Source organism: Spinacia oleracea, chromosome 6, assembly GCF_020520425.1.
Source record: "Spinacia oleracea cultivar Varoflay chromosome 6, BTI_SOV_V1, whole genome shotgun sequence".
NCBI classification, from domain to species: domain Eukaryota; kingdom Viridiplantae; phylum Streptophyta; class Magnoliopsida; order Caryophyllales; family Amaranthaceae; genus Spinacia; species Spinacia oleracea.
This window is the reverse complement of record NC_079492.1, coordinates 49,936,797-49,960,641: the sequence shown is the minus strand read 5'-3', so window position 1 is coordinate 49,960,641 and position 23,845 is coordinate 49,936,797. Positions and strand designations below refer to the sequence as shown.

The window sequence follows — 23,845 nt, the reverse complement described above, 5'->3', positions numbered from 1 at the left end:
CAAGGTAAAGAAAAATTTTAAAAAGGCAAAATAAAATCAATTTATGCGGTCCAAATTAATTCTCATATGATAATCATACTTACTATGATTATCTTAGAATTTTCATACATAAAGCATGAAAAATTGAAAATCACATCATCATCATCGATTCATCACACCATTCAACAATTTCGTCTTCCCCCACCGTCACAACACTTCAATAACTCCGTCCTCGTTTATCTCTCTCTCTCACACACACCCCCCTCACCCCAAATAAAACATTCTTATTGCTTCCCCCTCACTTATTGGTACACTATCTTGCACATTGGAGATCCATGTACCATTAAATTCTCCTTATCCGACAACTAAACGGTTTCCACTTTCCACCATATATACACCCAAACACAATCTTTTTCAAAAAAAAGAAAAACCCAAAATATACAAATTAGTGAAATACTTTTAATTTAAAAAATCACGTGAAAAAACAGTTTGACTAAAAAAGCCAACCGCCCTACGCCTACGCCACCTAGTGTGAACGTTACATTTCCTGAACCAATTAGGAAAAGACTTTTTATTTCCATGACTGTAAAAAATAATTAAAACAAATGCAAAATATGTTCCAGTCTTTTTTATTCGGCTCACATATCATCATTTTCCTTAACATGCGCCACCATTTCTCCTTTTATTTTTAAAAATAATAAATCATCTTTTTTTTTTCTACTAACCCCCAAAAAAGTCTATATTTCTTGAAATTACCCGAAACCCCAACGAAATTTCCCACCCTAATATTTTCACACTGCGCGTAAAGTTCCTCGGTTTTATTTTGTTGAACAAGATTTCGATTTAATTGATTTATGATCAAGTATTGGTGAAATTGATCGATTTGATTTCGTCTTTGTTGCCGGCGAATTCGTTGTATGTTTTTCCGATGACGATGGCGGCGGCGGGGCAGCAGGAGGGTTTTAATTTTGGTTTCATGAATTCTTCTAATGATTTCGGAGTTGGCAGCGGCGTCGGTGGGGGTGGGATTGATGATGATAATTTTGCTATTGATGCTGATAATTTTGCTATTGATGCTGATGCTTTCTTCAGTATTCTCGATGAGGATCATATTCAATCGCCGGTAGGTTTTTCGACGTTTTAATTGTTTGATTTGTTGAATTGCGGGATTATTTGTACTTTGAAGTAGTGGGGAGAACTTGAATTTAGGAAATTTTAGTTTTTTTTTTTTTTGGTATTTGGAAATATTTATGTTTGTGTCATTTGTTGTTAGTGTTTAACATTGCTTAATTTCGAGTATGAAGGATTTAACTTATTTCGAGTATGAAGGATTTCGCCTTTTCTTGTTAGTGTTTAACATTGTTTGTGTTATTTCGCTTTTTTCCGAGAGGGAATGGTATTGTGAAGGATTTTGGTAACAGATATACTTGTGAAATTGTTGGTTAGGTGCTAGTGCTATTGTCATTTTTCAGTAGTTAGTTAATTTACAAGGCGGTTGAGGTGAGTATGTGGAGTTATGGACTCTTCGTTCCACGCAAAGGTAAACTTGTGTGGAGCATTTGCACTTTGAATTTATTTTGGGTGAGAGTGCTTTAGGATATGTTGTACGAGGTTTTGAAGAGACGGGTTTTGAGTTAATTGAATGAGGGACTTAGGGTTAGATCTCATCAACTGCCACTGAAGGTTGCTTTTGTGATTATGTGAACATGCTTAGTGGAGGTTTAATAATCTTGGGCGGTTTTGGAATACTTGTTGTGAGGTACATATCAAGTGTTTCGAGTTTGCAGAGGAGGAAGAGAGTTACTTAAAGTGTAGACTAAGTGCTGTGATTCTATTGAGTAAATTAGTTTCCGGATTAAGTGGTCTTATTAAAAAAACTTATATGGCTGGCTGGATATCTTCTTCAAAGCGGACAATATGCAGTAATTGTCTAATTGATCATTGACATTGATACTTCGTTAGTATCAGGGATCAGCTTAATGAAGCATGCAAGGACAAGTGTAGTTATTTGAGGAATGTGTAGAATCAGGTTGAATTGCACCATCTTATGATCTCTGCAGGGATTTGGAAAATAATGTTGTAAATTTAAGTAAAATAAAAATTCTTCTCCCCTTTTTTTTTTTTCTAAGTGAGGGAAAAATAGGTATTGCAAAACTTTTTCTAATCCAGCAATCAAGTCCTCATCTTTTATCATAGCTAATCATGTTACTCAGTATTTTACAAATCATTTGTGTGCTGGTTAACAATGTACAACAATGTACGTCGGACCAGTTTAGGACTTTAGGTTTTACCTTCTAATTGAAATGGAAGTGAACTGGGCCTAGTTTACCGGGCTTCTTTTATAAGGCCTCTTAAGTGTGGACTTGGCATGAATTGATCTATTGGTGTTGGCCTGGCCACCTCTAGTTTGATGCACTTCATCATCATTATCATTACCCCATTGCCTCAAAAACGCTCCCGCAAGAAGCGGGGTAAGGGAGGGTCGGGTGTACGCAACCTTACCTCTGCATTTGCAGAGAGGTTGTTTCCAATTGACCCAAAAGCGATAACGGGACGACATCATGGTATTATATCAAATGGACGACATCACTTGCAATTAGAGATATAAGTATTAACAATTTCAAATGGTAAGCCTCAACAAAAGGTGGCACAGGCCAACATAATCAAAAAATTTATGACAATCAAGTGCATCTATGTCCATTTCCGATGGAGCCAAAGATTCATTTGTTCTTTTGGCTGTGGGATGTAATTGACTAAATCAAAATGGCTTTTAAAACCTCTTCGCTTCCTTTCCATTAAGTAGAAGATGGTTTTCCCGTTGTCGCCCCGTTATCGCTTTTGGGTCAATTTGGAAATAACCTCTCTGCATTGCAGGGGTAAGGTTGCGTACACCCGACCCCCCTTACCCCGCTTCTTGCGGGAGCCTCTTTGAGGCAATGGGGTAATGATAATGATAATGATGATATGTTGCTTTGATTTCTCCTTTTCTATGTCTGGGTGGTTGGGATAAAATTGTTAGGAAGAGATTTAGCCTTTGTACTTCTGGCCTAGTCTAGTGATCCTTTGTTTATTTAAAAGATTTTTTATTTGTTTTCATGAGGTGCGGTGTGTTTGATTTTTTCCGGCTTGGTTTGTTCAGATCTAATCTCTTATTTTTCCGCTAATTAATACTTTCCTCTGTTTTTTTACAATTGCACAATTTTATGTTTCACACTTGCCAATGCAAAACTTTAGCCGTTAATATCTTTAATAATACATTAGTTAGAATTATAAAAAGTTGATATTTTGAAAATATATATCGAGATGAATCTAAGATTCACCTGACCGTAATTTCGTTTGTATAAATCACAAGACAATGATGAAAGAGAGTGTGTGAATAGTGTAAAATTGCAAATGGTGCAATTATAGGAAACGGATAAAGTAAGATTTAATTTATATGTTTTGATTTTTTTAGTATGTGGGATCTTGTTAGATTTGTTTCACTATATTATCATTATTTTTAGTTTTAGTTTTCTTTACTAGCACACTATTATAGATACTTGGAACTAAGTAAATGGAAATATGAAGATTTGATCTATTATGGTCTGAATTTTTCTAGGTTGGTTTTGTCATGTATGAATTCAACAAAATAAGTAATAAGTTCATGAAATAAGGTGAAGAGAATATAGCCCATGCCCTCATAGTTCATTGTTTGGTCATTATTTCAAGAAAGTAAGTTTCATCAATTTTAGGTTATGATGAATTCATTATTTCTTGGATTCTAATTTTTGCATTAAGGAGATGTTCTGACGAGGATAATTATTGTTTGGAGTTTAATTTTATAACTTATGAACAACGGTTGAGGAGTTAAAGAAAGATGTTAACTAGCCCAGTAGCCCTTATTTAATATATTATCAGAAAGGTAAATAAGAATATATATTACTTGGAAAGATATTGTACAATAAACAGCACAATAGGAAATTTTGACATTAGTAGAATGGTGTTTATAAAGTGATCAAATAATCTGTTTATAAGATTTTGAGGATATTAGTTGTTGATCTCTTGATGTGCTACACTGGGCTAATTTTCACCTAATGGTTATATGAACTGACCATATAAAATATAACTTTCACCTTTCTATTAGATTACTCATGTAAGGGGAGAAATTGTTTATAAGAAAATTTTGTCAATTGAAAATAACCACTATATTAAAGGTATAATACTTCGTATATCACAATTTACTCTGAAGTGTCATTGCAAATTTGAGTTTACCGTTTTTATTTTTCTAAGACACTACAAAAATTTGACTGTTCAACTTTTTTTAGCTTTGTGTTTAGAAATATTCAAAATGGTTTTCTTGAACTAATTTTTTTTTTTGAGGGGGATATTGAACTAACTTTTCAAAAGGAACTCAGGAAGTATCTGCATGTTCTGCCTCAAAATTAAATTTGACAAAATTTTACTTTTGATTTTGAGTGAAAGTTTGTGATGCTTAAATTTGGGGATGAATTGTTTTTTACCACATAACAAAAATCAAAAAATGATTTTTTACCACTTAAAAAACTAAAACTTGTATTTTACCACCTAAAAAAAAGTTTTTAAACCATATGAAAAAAGAAAAATGGATGAAACCGTTATGTGGGGCCCACTAATTCAATTTCCCTCCATTTTTTTACACTCCCTCTGCTACTTTCTTTAACTCATTCACCCTCCTCTCTTTACTACCATTGAATTTTTTCAATTTTGTGAACAAATGGGTAGAAAAATAATATGAATTCATGGAAGAGAAGGAAGCAGGGGCAAGAAAAGGGAGTTAAATACATGAAATTGTGGAAAAAGATAAAATATCAGAAATATTACTGTTATTGTACTCCCACATAACGGTTCCATATATTTTTCCATTTTCATGTGGCTAAATACAAGTTTTAATTTTTTTTTAAAGTGGTACAATACAAGTTTTAGTTTTTAGGTGGTAAAAAACAAATTTTCGATTTTTTTATGTGGAAAAAAACTTTTTTTCCTAAATCTGGAGAGTGGTAGTATAATATTAGGTTTTCTTTTTGGAGTATGTAAAGTTTAAAAGTAGCCAACCACTTTCCAAGAATTAAAAGCTAGAGATCCTTTTATTTTTTTTAACTTATGTTGTTTGATATGTTATCAAGGTTAAGCATTTTTTTCTTCTTTTTCTCTGGAGCATCCACCTTCTTTTTATAGTTTAATTGAATCTTGAGCTGCTATGCAGGCGGATCTGTTTTATCCATCAACTGACAATACCCAGGAAAGCGGTTCAGCTATTCCTGTTGACGTTCATATGGATGCACTGTTTTCAACAGGTGAGTTATTTGACTTGTACGCTTATAATTCATTTAGTTTCTAATCATCAAATTCTAGTACTTGATGAAACTTCCAACATTAATAATCTGACCAAGACGAGCGTATGTGCAATTCATTGTTATGGCAAAATAGTTTTGTATCTTATGTAAAAAAAAAGTTTTGTAAATTAAGACCACCTTTGGCTGAGGTTGAGGGTTTTCTGCTCTTACAAGCGTGTTGTTTAAACGCTGTACGAAACTGATATTTCAAGAAGTTTTTAAAGTATCCTCAATCATGATTCATTTTGGTTTATCCTTTTGCCTCTCATAGTCTAATGAACCAAAGAAAGCACATCATTGTAGTAGGGAAATGACTCTCTCCTCTTTTAATTTCTTTCTACGGTCTCATGACCTACTTCTTGTGTTCAAGGGAGGAAGAGGAAGACGGGTGATCCAAATGATAGGTGATTACGGGCCTATAAATATGGCCTTCTTTTGAATTTGTTCTAACTAGGTTTGTTCAATGGGCCGGATCAAGGTACTTTGGCAAATGGAGCGGGTTGGGCCAAGGCCCGTTTACCCAACCTTGTTTGGCCCATTTAATTAATATATACTTCCTCCGTTCCACAATAGATGCATCGTTTCTCATTTGCGCACTATTCATCAATCAACTTTGACAATCATCTTTTCACTGTTGTGTAAGAAAAACATAGTCAAGTGAGATCTTGTTAAATTCGTATTAATGCAAAGATTCCAAATATCAACTTTTTATAATTTTTACTTATTCGCATTTAGAGATATTAATGTTCAAAGAAGCGTACTGGCATACGTGCAAATAGAAATGATGCATCCTTTGCGGAACAGAGGAAGTATATGATAAACATTTTATCATGCAACAAGTGTATATGTAAACCCAATACCAAGTATAACCCCACATCAAATGCTCATATAGTTATATTTAGCAATTTCGTTATTAAAAAACCAAATGACCCATTAATGGGCATGACCTATTTTAAACGGGGCGGATCATGGGCTGGCCCCACCTATGTTGCATGGAGACGGGTACGGAGATGGGTACGGGGATGGAAAACGTCAAAATCAAAATTGCTAAAAACGGGTACGGCATGGATTCGGCAAAAACAATAAAAAAACAAGAATTTAGCTAAATTAAACACAACTATTCAACACAACAATTCAACACAACTTTTCAACACAACCCACTCAAGTTAAACTAAATAATTAACTTAATGCCTAATTAACAAAACCAAATAAAACAACCTAATAAAAATTTAAAAAATCAAGATAAAAATATAAAATACAAAAAGAAATTAAGAAGCTGAGAATATGAGATTATATATTTATATGACACACTCATTCAGTCAAATCAAGATAAATAAAATAGAAAAATTGCCATATAATTCGAAGAACACATAAATAGTAAAAAAAAAAAAAAAAAAAAGAGATGAAGAAATCGCCGGCGAGGAGTCTGACTTGCTGGTTGCTTCGACACGGCCGGCCGGCGGCGGTGATAGTTCGCTGCGTCGCTGCGAAGTTCACGAGGAAGAAGAAGATGGTGGGCTGGGCCGGTGGTGAGGAAGAAGACCGGCGGCGAGGGAAGGGAACAACCGGCGGGCCGCCAAACGACGGCTTCGAAGAGAGGTGAGAGAGAAAGTGGAGATTTGGAAAATAAACCCTAAATTTGAATTTGGGTCTTAAAAATTCAGTAATAGTTGTTGGGTACTTGGTTTTTGTCCAAAAACGTACCCACCCGCGTATCCAGCCGTACCCACATTCAGCCCACGTACCCACATTTAGGATACATTTAGGATTCGTTTTGGGGACTTTTCCTGGGCGTACCCATCCCGTACCCGTACCCGGTACGGGAAACGGGTATTCCCATGCGTACCCGTGCTTCGTAGGGCCCCACCCCATTGAACATGCCTAGTTTTAACTGTGCTATCTTGTCATTCAGGGTTGATGATTATTGATGCAAACTTTTAAACTCTCTAGTATTGCTATTGATGCCTAGTTCTAGTATTGTTGGTTTACTCTCTATGACATGGTTTAGTTTTTGGTCGGCAACCAAGTGTTATTTAGGTTGTTTCTTGTGGTTATTGATTGTATGGTGAAACCAACAATACTTGATATTTTTCTTGAGAAACCAGCAAAGCACCTAATTTTTTGACACGTGACCGCATACACACACACACACACACAAACCCAGCTTTTCTGTTTCTTATTCTATGATCATATTGAAGTCATCCCGGTGGATGCTTCGTTACCATCTTTACTGAATTTGAGTGGACATGCTTAATATATCTTCTGTGGTTCTATAACTTTTTCATTTCAACTTGTAATTCCACTGGGATCAAGCTCATTTTATGACTTTATATGTTCCTGAAGCTTTCTCATCCGGTTAAACTACTATCTCCAGCAATAGGTAATATAGAGGAGATGGACACGGTGTTTTAGGCCATATATATTTGTGGGGTATTGTGTAGGGGTGTAAATGAGCCGAGACTCTCAATAAACTACTCGTGTTCAGGCTCGATTAAAGCTCGTTCATGTTCGGTTATTGAATAAATGAGCCAAGCTTGAACAACTTTTGAAGCTCGTTTAATAAACGAGCTTGAACATGAACATACGTATGCTCGTTCATTTATGTTCAAGAACAACTAGTTTATATATGTTCGTGAACAAGCTCGTCTATTTATGTTCATAATCAAATTTTGCGTACATAATTGTATGTTTATAGATAAAAACGTATTCTGACTTTTAACTTTAACAACCAAAAATATATATCGTAGAATAAAAATATTTTGAAATTAAATGGCTAAATTAGTGCCCATTCAAAATTATGTTTTCAAATGGTTAAACTTTAGAGTGCAAAGCTCGTTTAAGACAAAAGCTCGTTTATAAACTCGGCTCGTTAATAAATGAGACGTTCATGAACCGTTCACGAACACCAAATCTCTTAAATGAACCGAGCTTGAACAGATTTTTTTAGCTCGGTTGAAAGCCCGGGCTCGGGATCGAGATCCCCTAAATTAAATGAACATGAACAGGGTAGTACTCGGCTTGAATCGCCTCGACTCGCCTCATTTGCACCCCTAGTATATTGTTGATAGTAGACAAGTAGTATGAAATGGATTGATGGGAATTAGGCATTTTTTATTAATTGAGGAGAGAGAATAAAGTAGATGTGATGTGATGGGAATTAGGCATTTTTTATTAGTTGGTAATGGGTGATTCTATATTGAAAAGAGATGTGAATGGATACTCTTATATCGAGGAGAGAAAATAACAGATGTGATTGGAGATGGTAGGTCCATATCTGAAAATGTTAATGCTTAGTATTTTGGGCCAATCAAAAAAAGGAAGGATGATATCTATTGCGAGTAGAAGGAGCATGACTTGAGCCCCTGACTTATGTTTTGGACAGAACCACAAGGGAATTCTAGGTGGTTCAATTTATAATTTCACCAGACAAAATGGTTAAAGTAAAATGCAAGGTGGGTTGGGACTTGGGAGTCTTGGGAGTTGGGACCTGGGTAGTAGGTATTTTGCAAATTTTCTTAAATTTTCTGAGAACTGTTGCGAGACTGGTAGAAATTTCAAATTAAGATGTTGACTGGTTCCATTTCGTCTATACCTTTGATAGTCATGTATTTTTAATTGACCTATTATACTAATAACGTTTGATTGTGTAGATTACGGTGCTGCAAGTGAAAATAGTGCTGAGACAGTGGAGGCTATAGAGCAACTTCCATATCCATCTCCTCCAGAGATGGTACTAAGTGAAGCTAATGACACTTCATTTAGCAAAAATATTACTGAAGCTAATACATGTCAATTGCCCGCCTTTGCCGAGACAGAGTGTTTTCCATCGGTTGCACAGGATTGGTTCAGCATATATAAATTGTCTTCGGGTTATCCTGATCAAAATTCCCTTGGTGGTGTTAACATTGATATGATCTCCACAAAGGAAGCAATGAGGGGTAACGTGAAGAGTGATTTAGATGATTCTCAGTCTTCTCATCCATGGCCGGATACTAAGATAACCTTAGAAGCTAGCCAAGTGGGAGCTATGGGGTTCCCTGCTTCAGAAGTCCGTATGTATGATTTTTTTGATGGCAAGGGGCCTGAATCAATCTTCTGCAGTAACCGCCCTGCTCAGCACGTTGACACCATACATACTTTTGATAATAGTAGCGGTAGTACGACTACTGATGAGACATCAGCTGAGCCATATCCTTGGAGGCGGATGGGCAAGTCATGGAATCAAACAGTTGAAACAAAGGATGCAGAGAACAGCGGAACACTTCTACTGAGTAGCTTTGAGTGCAAGTCTTCTGAAGCAAACAAAGGTCCATCAAGTAGATTTCCTTTTGGTTCTGGTGATGGGAAGTTCCTCAGCTCTGCTGAAGCTCAGTATTCTGGCCATGTAGCTGGTAGTCCTGCTGTTTATCGTCTCAGTCCTCCCCATGACAGAAAACTGACGAAAGTCCAGCTCTTGGAAGATCCATTATATCATGCAGATCTATTTGCTAAATTTAGCAGTTCATATTACAGTACTGAGAGAGAGGATGTTAAGGTTCAACCTGCCACTGTAAAGCCTAATATATCGAGAGGCACTCTGGAGGCAAGCCAAAGTTGTGTGTCAGAAAGCCGAAGTGACATTGATGACGGCAATGATTTGTGCATAATTGAGAATTTGAGTGAACCTCCACGTAGATACCCGTATTCGGTTCATGGAAAGTCTGTCTTCCCACAGCCCACAATAGTTACTCCACAGTGTTCAACATCCATCACACCTTTTAATCAAGCTGGTCCTAGTGGAACAAAATCGAGGGCAAGTGATGAACGCTTAATTTTTCAGTCATTAGTGCAGGTAACTTCTGCCTGTTTCTGTCACACTCTTGTTTGCCATGAGACTGATGAAATCCCCTTTGCTTATTAGAATTTGATGTCTCTTTTGATGCATTGTGGATAGAAATATGTGCCTCACCTTGTAGACCCTAGGCGCTCCATTGGATCTGTTCTTGGGTGATTGTCTGCTTCGGATTACCTCAGGATGATTATCTGTTCGGATGAAATCCTCATTGCTTATTAGTGAAAGTGACGATTATCTGCTTTGGATTACCATTAAGCATAAAATCCCCATTACTTGGATATGAAATTTGGAATCATCATTGTATGGCCAACTGTATTAGTCTCCGTTTGTGTCAACTTTTTTGGTTGTGTTTCATAATCCTATTTCCAAGGAATGCTATTTGTAAATAAGATAATTTGTTCTGTACATGATATCCTTTTCAAGTGTTGCTATGATTTGTTTGCCTGTGCAGAAAACAAAATAAAAATCTGATGAAAAACAAAAAAAATGTAGATTTCTCCATTGTTTTCATTAAATTTTCACATCAAAATGTTGTTTACACTTTTTATGCATGTTACTTTTCAATAGTTTGCTAGAAACGCAGGATCTGAGACTTCATTTTTTTTGTCTACCCCTCTCAACCCTCGTTCATCACAGGATCTCTCACAACCAAAGTCGGAGGCTTCCGCACCAGATGGTTCCTTAGCTGTACCTCTTCTGAGACACCAGGTGAGAGTTTTTGTTACGTCTTATCTCTGAAGCTTTGGTATACTTCCATGTTTAAACGAGGTTCGAAGAACCATCTCCACAGCCGCTGATATTTTAAAATTTGAACGGCTTAATCATAGAGCTGTGTATCATACCAGAAAAATGCAATTATTTTCTCATTTTCCAAGTTTCCAATTTCGGTATTCCCAATTCTTAAAAATAAACTTGCCATAATTTTGAAGTTGAAGTCACTTTCTCTCTCAAACACAATAATCTGTTTTTCACTATCCATTTTTTTTGTTTTGTTACTGCCTTTTCTCTCTCTATCCACTTAATTATTATTTTATTCTGCATTTAACAACTTTTCTTATCCTCTGTGCCTTATCAAATGGGAGATAAATGTGCGGTGGAGGTAGGATAGATCTTAGATTATCTTAAATTCTAAATTTTATAGCTTAAAGATTGTTTCTTTTAGTTTACAGAGTACATTTTTTTTTGAAAAAATGATAGTTCTGATTCCCAAAGTATACTATGTAGCAAGAAATTCCGTTCCTTAATGTTCTTTACGCTTACTATTTGCACGGACTCTAATGTAATATTTAACCATTAATATATCAAATTTCGTATGTGAAAAAATTATAAAAAGTTGATATTCTGAAAATACATACCGAGACCAATCTAATAAGATCTTACATGATAACGTTTTGATTTATATAATAGTGAGAATTTGCGGTGAAAATTTTCATACTTTAAACACATATTCCAAGGCGTAAAGAACTTGTAGGAACGGAGGTAGTATAATATATTTCCTTTAGTCATTGTGATACCTGTTTATTTATATAGTTATTTGTCAATTATAAACTCTGCATTTTTTTTGCCGCACTTGCTATTGTTTCTTATTTCAAAGATTAACTTCATATAGCTGTCCACTTTTATACTCCACAAACTTGGTTTTATGGTTCTTTTTGTTATTTTCTTTCCTTCCTTCCAATCTTGCTTGTTTATTCTCTTAGGGGAGTTAAATTTGAATTTTAAAATTTTCCCAGTAAGAGTTAAAATGAGAGAGCTTTAGTTTTTGGAGGATTATAGTACATTCTTCCATATTTATCATGTTAACTTATGTTTGTATTTTATCTTCAGTAAAAGATTCATCTGCTAACTGTGTTGTTTCTTGATATCTTTCCCTTGTTTGTCCCACCCCCCTTTTTTAGTATGGTTATGATTGTCGATTGTGTGTTTCTCTGCAGCGAATTGCTTTGTCATGGATGGTGCAAAAAGAGACAAACAGCTTGCATTGCTCTGGAGGAATTTTGGCAGATGATCAGGTACTATTCCTCCTGATGACAGTCGAAGATAACATATGATCCAGTTTTTTTAAAATGTACTTAATTCGAACAGGGGCTGGGGAAAACTGTGTCGACAATCGCTCTAATTCTTACAGAAAGACCTGTGTCTGCTGGGCTGTCGAAGGTAAAGGGACACGGTGAACCTGAAACATTGGATTTGGATGAGGAGGATTGCAAACAAATGGCAAATAGTATAACTTCTTCTTCAGTAAAGGGGAGGCCTTCTGCTGGAACTCTCGTAGTGTGTCCTACTAGTGTCCTTAGGCAGTGGGCTGACGAGCTTTCCAATAAGGTCACTCCTGAAGCCAATCTTTCCGTGTGTATCTACCATGGGAGTAATCGGACAAAGGACCCTTATGAACTGGCCAAATATGATGTAGTTCTTACAACATATTCAATCGTAAGCATGGAGGTCCCAAGGCAGCCCGTTGTCCTTAAAAGCGGAAGTGACGGACGAAAATCAGAGGTGGAAGATGCATTGGTTCAATGTAATAGAAAGAGAAAGCACTGTTCAACATCTGATAAAAGACGCTCCAAAAAAGGAATGGACAATGTATCGGTCGAGGCTGTTGTTCACCCTCTTGCAAGGGTGGGATGGTTTAGAGTTGTACTTGATGAGGCCCAGAGCATCAAGAATCACAGGACTAGAGTAGCCCAAGCTTGCTGGGGTCTTCGTGCTAAACGTCGGTGGTGCTTGTCAGGGACACCTATACAAAATGCAATAGACGATCTCTACAGTTATTTTAGATTTCTCAAATATGATCCTTATTCTGTTTATAACTCTTTCGTCTCCATGGTTAAGTTCCAAATCAGTAAAAATCCGTCTAGAGGGTACCAAAAGCTGCAAGCTGTCTTGAAGAATATAATGTTACGTCGCACGAAAGGTTATACTCCATATTTATTTATTTATTATTTTCTTTTTACTCAATTTATCTATAATTTTATATTTTTTTATTTATTATTTTTATTTTTACTCATTTTATCTATATTTCTCGTTTTCGTGTGGATTTTTTTTTTTTTATAATAACGTATTATCTAGTTTATTTTCTTCACATAATCATCAGGTTTGGAAAGTAAGGTTAGCTGTCATGTAGTCTTTTTACTTTAAGTCTTTCGTCTAATTTCTCATCTCCAAATATTTTTTGCATTGTACTGTATTTTCTTTTTAAATTTTTTCTAGGTGCACTTCTTGATGGAAAACCAATTATAAACTTGCCACCCAAATCTGTAAAGCTGAAGAAAGTTGCATTGTATTGTATTTTTTAATTTTTTCTAGGTACACTTCTTGATGGAAAACCAATTATAAACTTGCCACCCAAATCTGTAAAGCTGAAGAAAGTGGAATTCTCAGAAGAGGAAAGGGATTTCTATAGCCGGCTGGAAGCTGATTCTCGTGCCCAATTTCAAGTAGGTCTAGTCTCAGAGTTCTACTTATTCTAACTTTCTGTTTATTATTTAATATCTCATGCTATATGAACATTCCACACACTTTTTGCTGTTATATGGATGTCATGAAATTGTTGGCGTGTCATCATCAGATATCGTTGTTGCGTGCATTTATCTTTGTTTCTATCATCTGCTTTGCGGTTTCTCATTTTGTAATAATGTAATGCTTGTTTTCAGGCTTACGCGGACTCTGGAACTGTTAAACAAAATTATGTGAACATTCTATTGATGCTCTTACGGCTTCGACAAGCATGTGATCATCCCTTTCTTGTTAAGGGTTATGATTCTAGCTCCATTTTGATGTCTTCCATTCTTACAGCAAAGAAGCTTCCTCGGGAGCAACAGATTTCTCTTTTGAATCGTTTGGAAGCTTCACTAGCCATTTGTGGCATTTGCAGTGTATGTTTTAAAACTTTGTTGTGAATTTCCTTTCAATTTCTTTTATACTTGTTTAGTATGATCATTGGGTTAGATGTTAGATGTTTGAGAGAATTGTCAAGTCTTCAATTATCTGAAGCTTCTAAGAGCACAACTGCACAAGAGTAGGTTTTACAACTTAGTTAGATTGTTAATTGTTCACCTCCATCGCTTGTGATCTGACATTTTACTGTGTCAAGTGTCAACCTGACGTGAAAGGGACACGATTCTGAAACCCTAGCCGACCCACTGTTCCGTTACCTTAAATGGATGCCTGCTCGAACTCAATATGTTACTATGTGAGCGTGTGAGAGAAAGATGAGAGGGAATTTGACTATGCATCATTGCATTGCCAATCTTTTTGGTAAACTTGAATTTCGCAAACCATTTAATTAGAGTTGAGATTTGCATTTAAAAGCCCTAGATCTAAATTTAGCTACGATTGAGGCAAAGATGGTGAAGGTTTTGCTGTCATCAATGGCTGAAGAGAGATAGCTCAGAGATGAGAAGTTGTTTGCATAGTAACAAAGAATTAAAAGTAGGCAGACAGTAAAGGGAAACGAGATAGGGTGGGAAGAGATTGAAAAGAAAAGAAAGCATAAGGTGATGGCTTGGGCAGACTATTGTTGAAGTGGGACAAGATTTATAGTATTATATTATTTTAAGATCTTATTTATCAAAATTCCTTTGGTTTTTTGCCATCTCCTTATTGTCTAACGAGTCTACCTACGTTTATTTGTTACTATTAGTTGAACTATTTTAAACCTATCCTTTTAAAAAAGTATACTTACAGATTTCTAAAATTTATTTTATTATTTCTTCTTGTATTCATAAAATTTAACTCATGGTTCATACCAAAATAAATATACAAACAAATATTTCCATGTTCTTATACAGTACCTTTGTCCTAATTCAAGACAGTCCTTTTGTTGCGTGACTTGTGTTCCTGTATTTTGGTCCATGAAGAGTCAGCCACTTGGATACATTTCCATAGTTTAAGTCCAGGTGATGATGAAATTTTGGTAAAACAGTTTTTCCTTGATTGTTCTGTGGAACAGTTTTGAGAGGTGTAATTTGCCTTGCCCCCCCTTGTGCCTGGATAACAAAGTCGATCGTGTAGAAAAGAAACCGATTATCCTTTCTGTTAACAAGCACGAGATATGCATGAGACCTATATGTTTTGTTTCCATTCGTTTTTTTGAGCACCTTATTTTGGATATAAATTTTCTGACATTATAATTTTCTCTTAGTAGTTTCTTCTTTCTTAATAAATGTTCTTATGTGATATATCTGTGACATCTGTCTGCCGGAATCAATTTCTAGTTGCTTAGGTTTATAATGACTCTTGCAAACTTCCACATAATTTCCTTCAGTCTGAGCTTGGTCTCAGCAGTCAAAACCTTTTCTTGTCTTGCCAGTGATAGAACGGAATTTTTTGTTTTTTGATTTTGCCTAATATATGCTGTCTAATGTCTGAGAATAGGTGATTTTTTCTTGTTGTGTTAATCTGTTAAAACGTTAAATTTCTCTTGAAGAGTCTCACTAATCCTTGTACTGGAGGGTAACCGTTGCAAGGATACACCGTGCTCTACATTGTAGTTAAATTTGTTATTAATATTATTGAGTGCCTGCTAGAACTAATGTCTTACAAAAATCAGTTGACTTCAATTAAAAAAATGGCCACCAATAGCTTATAAGAAAGATAAAGGCCATGCCTGGTCCCACAGATAACTAACTGTAATTAAGTTAATGCTTAAACATTAAACTTAATCTGGTCTTTCTCTTCTTCCGTTTTACCTCTGTGCTCACCATTATCTTGGCTGTATGTCTTTTTGCTGACAGAAAATGATGAACTTTACAGTATGTTTTATGGGCTTTGATATTCATTGGGTACTTACCGTGTTTTGATATCAAAGCTCTTTCTTGATGTTAACATATGATAATATCAGTGAAGTATTACGTTATTGGGTCCGGATCCTCTGGAGTTGAGGGAAACTCTACATTGTAGAGTTAAGAAAATCTTAGCCCTCTATTAGAATTAACGGCTAAGATTGCCCCATTAACCCAATTAATTAAAATAAAGCGCCTGATTTACATAAGCATTCCCCTCCCCTAACTCCATTACTCCAATATTCTGCCTTGTTACCGCATTTCATCCTCATCTATCACCTCGCCGGAATCTCATTCCATTTCTCAACTATCACTTTCATGTTTCGTGCTCATTAGGCCACCTCTTTATTAAAAAAGAATATTGAAACTGCAGCACATTAAAATAGAATAGAACTCACAAAACTTGTTTATTTTGGAATTTGGATATGTTAGTTTCATCTTACCTATCATTGCTGAAGGAAAGTACACAATTTTCCGGCTATTTCAGACTTCCGGTCTTGAATAATTGACAAGGGTGAATGGGTGATGATTGTTGCTTCAATTTTTCTGGGAAGAAAAGAAATTAACGGCTGCAATTTTGAAGGAACGGTCATTAACAGTGAAGACTTTTGTGGGAAATATTATGATCCTAGTGATGAAGATTTTGCTGGGGATAACAAAACAAAATTTCCTGTAATCTATTAAGAGGTTTCTTTTGGTTTTGATTACGTGAGTTATGCTTCTTTTTTTTTTCTTTAATTATTTGAGTTAGTTGGAAAATCTCATCTGTTTACTCTAATTAAGGGTCAAGATTTTCTTAACTCTACAATTTTGAGTTCTCCGTCAACTGTAGGGGATCCGGATGCCACGTTATTGCTTAATTTGTGGTTATTGACCAAGTTCTTGGTTACAGAAATTCACCTGTTACATCTTCCCATAGGTCTTTGTTCACTATCCTTTGAATTTCATTCTCTTTTAATCCCTTATAAGGACAGTGGTTCCTTTCCAATGTTGATGACATATACAATATCCTTTGACTCTTAAGTATGTTACTCATTAAAAGTGATTTTTTAGATTGTCTGCACTTTTTAATTTGAGTGTAATAGACTTTCTCCCATTATAATCAAGTGCCTGATGACAATTTTAGTTGTTGATGTCGTTAATTTTTTATGAATCTGCAGGATCCGCCCGAGGATGCTGTTGTTAGCATCTGCGGTCATGTATTCTGTAACCAGTGCATTTCTGAGCGTTTCACAGCTGATGACAACTTGTGTCCTGCTGCAAGCTGCAAATCAGAGCTAAGTGCCTCCAGTGTCTTCTCCAAGGGCTCATTGAACAGTTGTCTGTCTGATCAGGATTGTCAGGAAGGCTCTCATATTTGTGCCACTGCTGGATCTTCTGACCAAAAAGAGTTGATTGAACCTTGTCCGCCTGGTCGATTTGAGTCGTCTAAAATTAAGGCTGCTCTAGAAGTCCTCAATTCGCTTTCAAAACCCCGTGTTTCTGTTCCAAAGGATGTTTCAATGCAACCTGTTGTTACTGATACAAGTCTCTTGGACAAACTCGATTCTGCACCTTGTGCAGCCAATAATGGAATATCTAATGCTACCGTTGGATTGGTTAATGGCAATTCTGTCGTAAAAGAGAAAGCAATTGTTTTCTCTCAGTGGACAAGGATGTTGGATCTGCTTGAAGATTGTCTGAAGGAATCTTCTATTCAGTACAGGAGATTAGATGGAACTATGTCTGTTGCTGCTCGTGATAAAGCTGTGCGAGATTTTAACACTCTTCCAGAGGTCTGAATCTGGATCTTCTAGTTATTATGTGTTCTTTCTATTTCATTTTGTTTGTCCATTTCGAAAAATGCAGATTATTATGCTTAAATTTTTTATAATGCTGCTCTTTCGGTGCAATTGTTGGAACTTTTCCATACTTCGTATTATTCTTTTGTGAAAATGAATAGTATAATCACACATGTAAACTCATCATAACTTTAAAGTTTTTGCTTTCCATGGGATCAGACTTTACTGGACTCTGAATTATTGGGGGTTTAGTAACCTTTGGGGCCAATCCTTTATATATTTCCTTGTCCATCTTTGCAGGTTACTGTTATGATAATGTCATTGAAGGCTGCAAGTCTTGGGCTAAATATGGTTGCAGCTTGTCATGTTATTCTTTTGGATCTTTGGTGGAACCCTACTACTGAGGACCAAGCAATTGACAGAGCACATCGGATTGGGCAGACTCGTCCTGTGACTGTAGTGAGGCTGACTGTGAAGGATACGGTTGAAGATCGAATCTTATCTCTTCAGGTATTTTATTTTTCAGTTCAAAAGAAATGTTCTCTGACATAATTAGAATGTTGAGCCTCTTTTTGATGTCGATGCATTTTGGAATGAAACTCTTCTTACCTTGTAGTAATCTTTATAATGGAAATCCAGGCTTTATTTTTCTTTGTTCAGTTGTTCTATAGTATTTATTTTCTCATGCCCTGTTTCTGTCATCTTTTTCTGGTTTTCTGGTATTTGTTTATCTTTTTATTTTTGGGAAAAGACACTTTATATTCCCACTGTCAATTTTGCATATACGGGAATTCAGTGTTACCAACTAATGTACACGTGCTAAATGATTAGGGCGCACGTTTTCTTTCGTGTGCTCGGAGAGTTAAATAGTAGCCTCTGAAATTGGCTCGATGTGGGTAAGTTGTCTTGTCCAGTATTTCTAAATACTTCTGGAAAAGGTATCTAACATATCAAATTTGGTGGAGGTCGTGTAAATTGTATATTTGTATTGGACACATAGTCATCTCACTCTCTCTTGGAGCCTTTACATTGTCAGGCCTTTGTTATTGCATACTGCAAAGGTCACCACATATTTGTGGTATTGTAGTATAACTCCTAGTTTCAAAATTGATATTCGATGTTGGGATTTTTACCTTTTCATTTGTGCACGTGTAAATGTTACGAAGCATTGGACAAGCTGAGTAAAATTCCGAAACCTTATTCCTATATTAATGCCATAAAATCTTTGTTGTGCAGCAAAAGAAGAGAGAGTTGGTTGCTTCAGCTTTTGGCGAAGATGAAAAGGGTAGTCGTCAGAGTCGTCTTACAGTGGAGGACTTATCATACCTGTTTATGGCGTGACTCCGGTAGTGTCAGTTTAGATATCATATACATGTCAGATCAGCTAAACACCAGTGAGTTTGTTTTTAGTTTCAACTGACAATAGATGACATCGATGAACAGAGTAGAAAGTTGGCTCCTTGAAGAATATAGGATATAGTACAGGAATAGAAATGATTCATTTTTAAGTTGATTTGGTCAAATGACCGTGCTTCTGTGAGCATGTGATAGACTTGCCTTTGTATAGCAGTATAGTTCTAGCATGTTTAGTTTTGAACCACAGGAATAGTTGGGAATTACATTTAATGAAAATCTATTTTTTGTCAATCAGCAGCAGTAGCACATTATATTTCTCTGTTTCAGGATTTGGGTTGCGTTTGTTGTTGTGTATATATAAGATTATAGCTATTTCAACCTGACGATTTGTGGTGTATCAGGAATATTGATTACATGTTGAGAAAATTGGTCGTTTTTTATATCCCGACATTGTATTTGTTAAAAATTCTCTGAAATTTCACCTTTGTTTGTGTTTTTGTTGATGGTTTTCGTATTGTAGCCGCAGTCTGTAGACCCTCCAATATCATGAAAGGCTACTAATAGCCTAACAGGGAGATAGGTGGTTATGCTATTCCTAACCATCTTCGTACTTGACTATCGCCTCGAATAATTGTTGGTCCTTTTTGTATAATTAACCAAATCTTTAAAAGACAATGGTTTAAATCAAACTGTTGGACTTTTCACCAATCCTTTGTGACAGGTATCTGGGGAGATATTTGGTGGATTCGAAAAGAAAGACGTTCTTATCAAGAGAAAGAAAATTGCAGGTTCGAAAAGTGTTAACGTTAACTGATCTATTTTCCATATATTTTCCTAATTCTTTCTCTAAAGACGTTTTTTGAAAATTTAGCAAATATTATGGTTGTCAATTTCCCCCATCTTAATGCAATGCATGTGTACCCATCAACATATTTACATATTGATAATAGGATATGTTTCGATAGAATTAGGAAGTAATTCTGTCTTACGTGGTACTCCCTAGTATATACGAAGTATGAAGTTAAAGTACGTATTGCTACCTACGGGTTTGTGGAGGGTAATTTCGGGTTGGGTATGGTTTGTATGTAATAATTATCAAGTTCGAAAAATTTTAAGTCGGGACACTATTGGACACGGGACAAGCTCGGTTCTGATCATTATCAAGTCTGGTCGAATTTTTAGATTATGCATTTTTAATTGTCTCAAACCATAATAATTGATGTTTAAATTATTTCAATTTAGCATTTTATTCAGCTTAAGTCATTGCTTTTTTTTTTGCAAATCAATTTGAATATGAAGTTAATATGGGGTTCCAATCCGATGTTTGATTTGGTCATGTCAAACTGTCAAAGTGTAAAATATTTTCTCGATATAACGGGTTTAGCCGGATTATAATTGGTTTGGATCCTATCGTGTCGGTTTATCGGATAACGGTCTGAAATGGATCGGGTAGAAGAGGTTTAGTTGGGTTACATCGAATTTTGTTCATATCGGTTCGAGTTCTTATCATTTTAGTTCTAATTCTTTTGGGTTCATACAGTGTGGATAAAATCAGTAACAGTGAAATTTATAGCGGGTTGTAATTCGGAAGGTTGGTGATGGGAGAAAAATATAATAAAAAACGTTTTAAAGGATGCTCAAGTTATTGCATACTAAAGAAAAGTTGTCTCATATTGATTCAAGATAATGGGAAGAAGCAAAAGAGAGGTTATAAAGCTCTTTACATTGGGGTTCTTTAGGGTCTAAAGTTTGGAATTTTGTGTGGATTGTTTAGAACCGGAAAGACACCTCATATTATTAATCAATCTTATATTTCTCTTATTCCGAAGAATGATAATCCCTCTCTTATAACTCATTTTCGTCCTATCGGTTTATGTAATACTATCTATAAGTTAATCACCAAGATTATTTCTTCTAGAATAAAAGGTTTTTTAAATAGAATTATTAGTCCTTTGCAATCCAGTTTTATAAAGGGACGGGGTATTGAAGATAACGTCATTCTGATTAAGGAAGTTGCTCACTTTTTTCATAAATGGAGAAAATGTCAAAATATTTTTGCTTTGAAGCTTGACTTAACTAAAGCTTATGATAGTTTGGAGTGGGATTTTATTCGTGACACTTTAATGTGGTTTAATTTCCCGGATCAATTAATTAGGCTTATCATGTGTTGTATTACTACCCCGTCTATTTCGGTACTGTGGAACGGTGAAATTACTTCTGCCTTTAAACCTACTAGGGGAATTAGACAGGGGGACCCCCTTTCTTCTTACATTTTGTGCTGTGTCTAGATCGTCTCTCTACTTTAATTGAAGAGAAGTTTCGAATTAAGGAGTGGCAGCCTTTAAAACTCACCAAGTCAATTCACATTTCTCATGTTTTTTATGCCGATGGTGTTTTCTTATTTGGCAACGCCACTAGGAATAATTTGGATGTTGTTTTTAATACTTTGGAGGATTTTGGCACCCTTTCTGGTCTTCGTCTTAATATTCAAAAGTCTTCTCTAATCTTTCCTTTGAAAATGAATCATGTTGTCAGGAATGATCTTTCAGCTGGTCATGACTTTAGAGTTACTAGTTGTTTTGGTAAATATTTGGGTGTGGATATTAGGCCTAATAAGCTCAAAATCAGTAATTTTATGGGGCTGCTAGATAAGACTATGGATCGTATTAGGGGTTGGCAAGCTAAATTGCTCAATATGGCTGGGAGGTGTACTCTGGTCAAGTCTGTGCTTAATTCTTATCCTCTCTACTCTATGCAAACTAGTATTCTACCATGTAGTGTCCTCAATCTATTGGAGAAAAGTTGTAGAAAGTTTTTGTGGAATAAGGTGGACAGGTCGCATTATGTTCCTCGTACTAATTGGGGTGTAGTTACTAAACCTATGAACTTAGGTGGTTTGGGTATTTGGAAACTCAAAGAGTGTAATTTGGCTTTTATGGCGAAATTAGGTTGGAAAATGATAAATAATCCAGAAAAATTGTGGGTGCGGGTTTTCAATGATAAATATTTAAAAAAGGCCAATTTTATGGATTATTTACCGTCTTCTACCAATTCACCAATTTGGAGAGATATTTTGAAAGGTCGTCGGATTTTAGCAAATGGTTTGATTATGGGGATAGGAAATGGGAAAAGTACTTCTCTTTGGTATCATCATTGGGTTGGAAACGAACCGTTGTATAAGCTTATGACTAGGGATGTCCCGGATTCCAAGGCCCATTGGTTTGTCGCCCATATCATTCGTGATCATAAATGGTATTTGGAGGATATTAGACACCTTATCTCTGAGGATATTTGTAACTTAATTCTAGCTACTCCTTTGTCTAATCATAATCAAGAGGATTTTATACGATGGAGATTTTCTAATAATGGTAACTTCACCATAAAGTCAGCTTATTTCTCGATTTGTGAGCCTCTCTGGAACCCTAACCCTAATTCCTTTAATTGGAAAACTTTATGGAAAGTTAAATGCCCTTTTAAATATAAAATGCTTCTTTGGAATGCAGCTCATGAAATTCTGCCAGTAGCTGAAAAAATCTCGCGTTTCATCCCCAACTTAGTTCCAAGCTGTACTAGATGTGATTTAGGTGCTGAGAATCATTTACATCTTTTTCGAGATTGCTGTGAGTCTAGTATAATATGGAACTTTGTTTTTCAAAGAATCAGCTTTGCAAAGAATATCAATCTAAGTTTGTTTTTTAACAGTAATTGGAGTCAGTGGATCTGTTTTAATATGTCTCAAGGTATGGATTGGAAAGTTCTCTTTTGCGTTTGTTTTTGGCATCTTTGGAAATCAAGGAATATGGCAGTCTTTGATCAAAAGATGAAAAAAGTTTTCTCCATTTTTAACTCAATATTCGTGGATTTCTCTGCCACTAATCACATTTTGCAGGGTAAAGGAAAGGCAAAAATTAGCCATGCTGATAGGCTAAGCAAGGCTTGGAAAGCACCTCCAGAAGACTACATCAAGCTCAATACAGATGGAGCCTGGAAAGCAATTAACAAAGCAGGTGGTGGGGGTGTTTTTAGAAGACCTTCTGGTTCCTGGTTTTTGGGTTATTCCTGCAAATATTTCTCTGTTTCTCCCTTGGCAGCTGAGCTGGATGCTGTTAAGGATGGATTAATTATGGCGGAGGAGTATGGAATCAAGAAGCTAGAGGTTGAAACTGATGCTATCTCTTTGAAGGTTATGCTGGATACTTTGGATCAGAATTATCATCATGAGCTGTCTCCAATCATCAATGATGTTGTAAGTCTGTTAAAAAAAATTGAGAGTGTAGAGTTCATGCACATCCCAAGAGAAAATAACACTGTTGCACATGAACTTGCTGCATATGGAATGAGTATGTTAGAGAGAAAGAAGGTGCATTTTGTTGTCCCAGAATTTGCAAAAGTCGTTTTTGAGAAAGACTTTCACATTATCTCCCCTCGTGCTGGTGTTGAGGATCCTTTTCCACCTATTGAAGATGATGGAGAAGTGCTGGAAGTAACAGATTCAACCATGGTGGAGGATATGGATACCTCAGAAGATCACTTCTTGGTAGGCTCTATTCCAATCTCAGTGAGGCAAGATGGAGTAGGCTCTTCTTCAGGTGCTCACAACGATTCAGACTTTAATGGGAAGAACAAGGATAAGGGGAAAGTCATTCTGCTGGAAAAATAGAATTAAGGAGTCTTTCTTTCTTCACCTAGTTGGATTAATCAGTGATTATGTAATATATGTGTTATTTGTCTTTTGGACCCTAGGTGAAGTTTTTGGTT

General features: G+C 35.9%; 1 protein-coding gene across 1 annotated transcript; it reads left to right on the top strand.

The window, feature by feature from the left end:
- The first annotated feature begins 636 nt into the window (after positions 1-636).
- On the top strand, positions 637-19,378 carry LOC110787432 (helicase-like transcription factor CHR28). The gene is made up of 11 exons (XM_021992058.2): positions 637-1,102; positions 5,201-5,291; positions 8,981-10,161; positions 10,801-10,872; positions 12,099-12,176; positions 12,250-13,081; positions 13,474-13,604; positions 13,821-14,042; positions 17,111-17,725; positions 18,032-18,241; positions 18,968-19,378. Exons 1-11 carry the CDS (start codon positions 908-910, stop codon positions 19,070-19,072), a joined length of 3,732 nt encoding a protein of 1,243 aa, XP_021847750.1. The 5' UTR covers positions 637-907; the 3' UTR covers positions 19,073-19,378.
- Positions 19,379-23,845: the final 4,467 nt, after the last annotated feature.

What these genes read in the sequence shown, in the direction of transcription:
- LOC110787432 (XM_021992058.2), top strand. Translation starts at nt 908, where the DNA reads ATGACGATGGCGGCGGCGGGGCAGCAGGAGGGTTTTAATTTTGGTTTC. An exon ending in GGATGCACTGTTTTCAACAG is followed by an intron (nt 5,292 to 8,980) that starts GTGAGTTATTTG and finishes TTGATTGTGTAG; the next exon opens with ATTACGGTGCTGCAAGTGAA. An exon ending in ATTTTAACACTCTTCCAGAG is followed by an intron (nt 17,726 to 18,031) that starts GTCTGAATCTGG and finishes CCATCTTTGCAG; the next exon opens with GTTACTGTTATGATAATGTC.